The following is a 4467-nucleotide window of genomic DNA, read 5'->3' as shown; positions in this document are numbered from 1 at the left end:
ATTAAAAATTTCAAGAAAACAGGAGAGTATAATATTAAAAATGTAATCGTTCCAGTTCTTCAAGTTAGTGATCAAATTATAGAATAACTCTTTTAATAATTAATTTATAACTTTTCTGCTTAAATAAGTTATATTTTACATAAATGCAAAAATCATTACATCCTCAAACTTTAAGCAGCATGGCTCAGTGGAAAGAGAAATGGCTTTATAATTAGGAGAACTGGATGCTAGTCTGGTGGTCTATTTGGGCACATATATTAACCTCTCTGGTCCTCAATTTTTCACTCTGTGTAAAAGCAATAACAAAAGTTTTGCTGGCCACAAAATGCTGTGATAGATTAAGATTCTGTATGAGAGAACTCTGTAAAAGTACTATTTAAAAAGGAGTTAACATTAGTTCTGTGTATGTTTTCTAATATGTGACAAAATTAAAATAGAATGAAATGTTTGTTCAAGAATCCCTGCCTTAGAACTTAGTCTTATATTTTATATTAGACATAAATTTCAGACACACTAAGGTAAGTTTGAAATTGAGCTACTCACTGAATAACATGAAACAAAATAAAAATGATTTATAAATAACTGTGGCATGACAGTAGGTAATCAACCTTTTGGTCACTGTCTAATTAGAAAGCATCTTCTAAATATGATCTCGAAAATCTCAGCAACACATAAGACTATTGTAATTACAGTAAATGTATACATTGCAATGAGAAAAATGGTCTTCTCCAAATGTTCTGGCACCATGCATTTTATAATAGTAAATTTTTCCACAAGAGATCCAGCATCACACAGGTAGAGGGGTTTTACTTGGAAACCAAAGAGGCGTGTCTGAAGCCAAAATGCTATCACTTCCAGACTAATTCTTAATAAAACGGAGAGGATATAAATTACAGAGTAGATGGGCTTTTGAAGAATGCATTCTTGATTGATGCTTTTACATGCAGCATAAAGATGGAAAACAGCTCCAGGAACCAGTACAATCACTAGTTGTAAAGCCCCAAACACCTAAAGCATGTCAGAAATGTCTTAGTCAAATCAATCAACATGTAACCAAAAATACGCTAAAAACGTTCACCGACTCTCAAGAGAGGCTGACTTAAAAATTCTAAGTTTCATAAGTCTTATAAGAATAAAAATAATAAATGAAGCTAGTAATGTTGAACATATATTATTTGATTACTAAGATGTTTAAAACTTTAAACATATAGTAATTGTGAAAACGTCATCACATTTTACTGTCATCACCTACCAATTACTAATTATGATGAAATATTGTATTTTAGTAGCTGCCCAATTTCCATTTTCTAATTACAGGCCTGGAATATGAATAGATCAATATCTATCATCTATTATCCCTATCTATATCTATTATCAATAGATAATAGAATGTTGGAGTTGGAAGAAACTCTTGATCAACTCAAATTAACTTACCTGAAATATACAACCAGTTAGAGAAGAAGTAATAATCCTAGAAATAATACCTGTTAGGGCATTCTTCATCTAATTATGACATTATTTTACATTTTAAAAAAAACAATTTTATTTGGTGTAGAGTAAGGTTTATGTGAATGCAGAAAAACTTACTTGTGGAGTGATTGGTCTGAACTGACTGTTAACAGAAGAGGTTAATTTCTCTCTTGTCTGGATCACAGCTGAAGTGCAGAGCCTCATTCCCATAGACTGCAAAACCCAACACCCCAAGGAAGAACATTCGGATCGACCCAAAGAACAGGGTGTGGAATTGACCCATCACCTTTGGAGGCTTCATCTGTTATGATTTTAGGAGAAAAAAAAATGTTTTGAAAACAAACATTAAAGGAGGATATTTTAGGATGTTTTCATTATCATATTTTTAAAAATTTAAGACATGAAGTTTCGAAGCGAGATAGAACTTTAGAGATCATCAAGCCCAATGCAAATCTTGCATTATGAGATTTCTTACCCTTTTTCACTCTGCAAGTTTGAAGTGCAACAGTCAAATAGGGACATGCTGCTAATCAAATGTATAATTCTGGAAATATTTAAAAAGCTTTGAATTTGATTAATAGCCCCTACCCCTGTAATCTTTTTGCAATAAAATCAAGAGAATCTTAGAATATCTAGTACCTCTTTTGGAAAATTAGATAACAAACAAAATATCAAACTCATTAATATACACACTATCTTAACAACCAGATATTTATTTAGTTGTCATTACAGTTTATTTTCTTCTCCTCAATGATCAAATTAGAGAGAGCAAGCTACTTTAAAACAACAGCTAGAAGTACTTGCTGAATTATTCTAGTTATACTTTAAATTCAGAATATTTTGAAGTATATGATTAATGTTTATATTATTCTCCATGTATGTAGAGGAACTTATTCAACAACACTCATGCAAATCAGGTTAAAATACACAGAGAAGAGTCATACAATTGTTTGGGTTTTTTTCTAATACTTACACATCCTTCATCAAAGTTTTTGATGTAACTGAGAGACATGTTTCAGGAGATGTTATCCTGCATCCCTGTGGGTAAATTCTTAACCCACTTGTCAGTTTGCTTCCACTAGAATCAAACTCTTATAATCTGTCATGACTCTTACAGTAGAAAGCATTTATCACTGCAAATGTCTCTCCCCTCCTCCTTTTCTGTCTTTTTCTTTTCTTTTTTTCATGGATCTCTGGGGCCCCCATCAACTTTCCTATCTCTGTCCTAAAACAAAGAAACAAAAGCTGAGGGCATGTGGTCTATCTAACAATCCCGTGGCTTACGCTGTCAGCATAGCCTGCGAACCAGACAGGAGTGCCAGCAAAGCAAGAAGCCAGCAAGGGTTCAGGGCACCCAACGCCTTTCCATTACCTGCGAGTTTAATGTATGGAAATCGGTGGACTCTTGAGCTTAGAGTTTTCCATTTAGGTGTGTCTGAAAAGATCAGTACATGAAAAATATTCCTGATTCTTTCTGGTTTACTTCTATGGAATAGAATTAATTTCTGGGAATTTTTAGAAACTGTAACCCAGGCCATGGTGGTTATTACGTCATTGAATATTACTGATGTGTTGCTGTTTTGTCCACAGACAGGGAAAAATATGCACTTAGATCTCTGTTCTAAGGAAAAGGATAGGGTCCTGCTAATCAAGATAAGACCGGGATCTAGCACAAGTCACGTGAACAATCCTGCCCTCCCCTCCTTGTGTCCCTGAGTGGACGAGCGGACTACGAGACATTGTTATGGGTGGGCGCTGAGGATTAGCAGAGGCCAGGACAGACGAGTAGCTGTCTTCTAACCGATACATCTGCTTACTATTTTCCATCCACTTGCAATGCCATACAGCCAGTGGGGGGTCACATCTCTTTTCTTCACCTGTTTCTCTCGTCTCTGTTTTGTTTGTGATCTGAGAAAGTTGTGACTCCAGACACCTTCATCGCTCTCCTCCGTGAGTGGAGAAGTGACTGCATAACGCGTGTACTTGTAACCAGTGGGCAAGGGGCAGTGGCCTTGTTGAGTCAGAGTGTTGTCCTGGATAGGAAAAAATAAGAATGGACAACATAATGACCCCTCAGAGCTGCTGGATAAGAGAAATTGGCCTATAGTCTCATCTTTTCAGAAACAGAATTCCAGGTTTGCTATGTGTTGATTCCTTTACAGGGGCATCTAAAAGCCATAACAATCACTTACATGGGAGCAACCTCACTTTGACTTTTACCGTTGTACAGTAAGGACTTTTTGTTGAGACAAATATATACAAGTGTCAAACATGTAAAAATCATCCGTCTTCCTATGTTCTTTCAGAGATGAATAAAATTGGCTTGAACCTTAATTGCATGTGTAGAAGAGGGAAATGTAGCATCATTTTCATTGTTGGGATCTATGAGGGGCCAAATAAATAATATCCGTCTTCCACTTACAGGTTATGATCCAATTGAGTCATAAGACAAAGGAATAAGGCAGACGCAGGCCAAAATTACACTCTTATTACCATAAAAATTAAGTTGGAAGAGGGGTGTGGCTTATCTCTTTGGGAAAGTGAGCTCCTCAGATACATACAGATGCAGGCCCGGTCAATGTTGTATCACGCTGCCTTTCCTGCATGGAGTGCCCCCCACACCCTCCCGCCACCCCCAACAGCCTCTGTAAGATTTATGCACGAGAAGAGCGGAGTGGAACTGCTGAACTCGGTGAGCAACTTGCTACCAAGGGGAAAGTGACAAGAAATAAATGTTGTACGCCCAGTTTTACCTTCCAAAGGTAAGGAAAACTCACTAGATAAGATAGGCTGGCCTCATATGAATGGCAGTTAGTAGGGCTGTTAATTAGGGTCACAACCTAAGCTTCTTTACATGCTAACAGTTGCAGGGTCCCAAAAGCAGCAAATGAGGGCAATCCCCAAAGTGCAAGCATTGCTTAGGCCTCTGCTTGCTTCATGTTGCGTTAGAGAAAGCAAATTTCAACGCCAACCCAGACTCAGGAACTAGCTTCTACC

At 36.9% G+C, this 4467-nt stretch overlaps 1 protein-coding gene across 1 annotated transcript; it reads right to left on the bottom strand.

Annotated features, from left to right (window-relative positions):
• Positions 1–615: 615 nt before the first annotated feature.
• Positions 616–2482, bottom strand: GJE1 (gap junction protein epsilon 1). The gene is given in 4 exon segments (XM_058534315.1): positions 616–1008; positions 1588–1617; positions 1619–1771; positions 2444–2482. Coding segments are annotated over 4 exon segments (615 nt in total).
• Between the last annotated feature and the right edge of the window lie 1985 nt (positions 2483–4467).

The sequence above is a fragment of the Diceros bicornis genome, chromosome 39, assembly GCF_020826845.1.
Source record: "Diceros bicornis minor isolate mBicDic1 chromosome 39, mDicBic1.mat.cur, whole genome shotgun sequence".
Lineage (NCBI taxonomy): Eukaryota > Metazoa > Chordata > Mammalia > Perissodactyla > Rhinocerotidae > Diceros > Diceros bicornis.
This window is presented reverse-complemented; position numbering and strand designations above follow the sequence as displayed.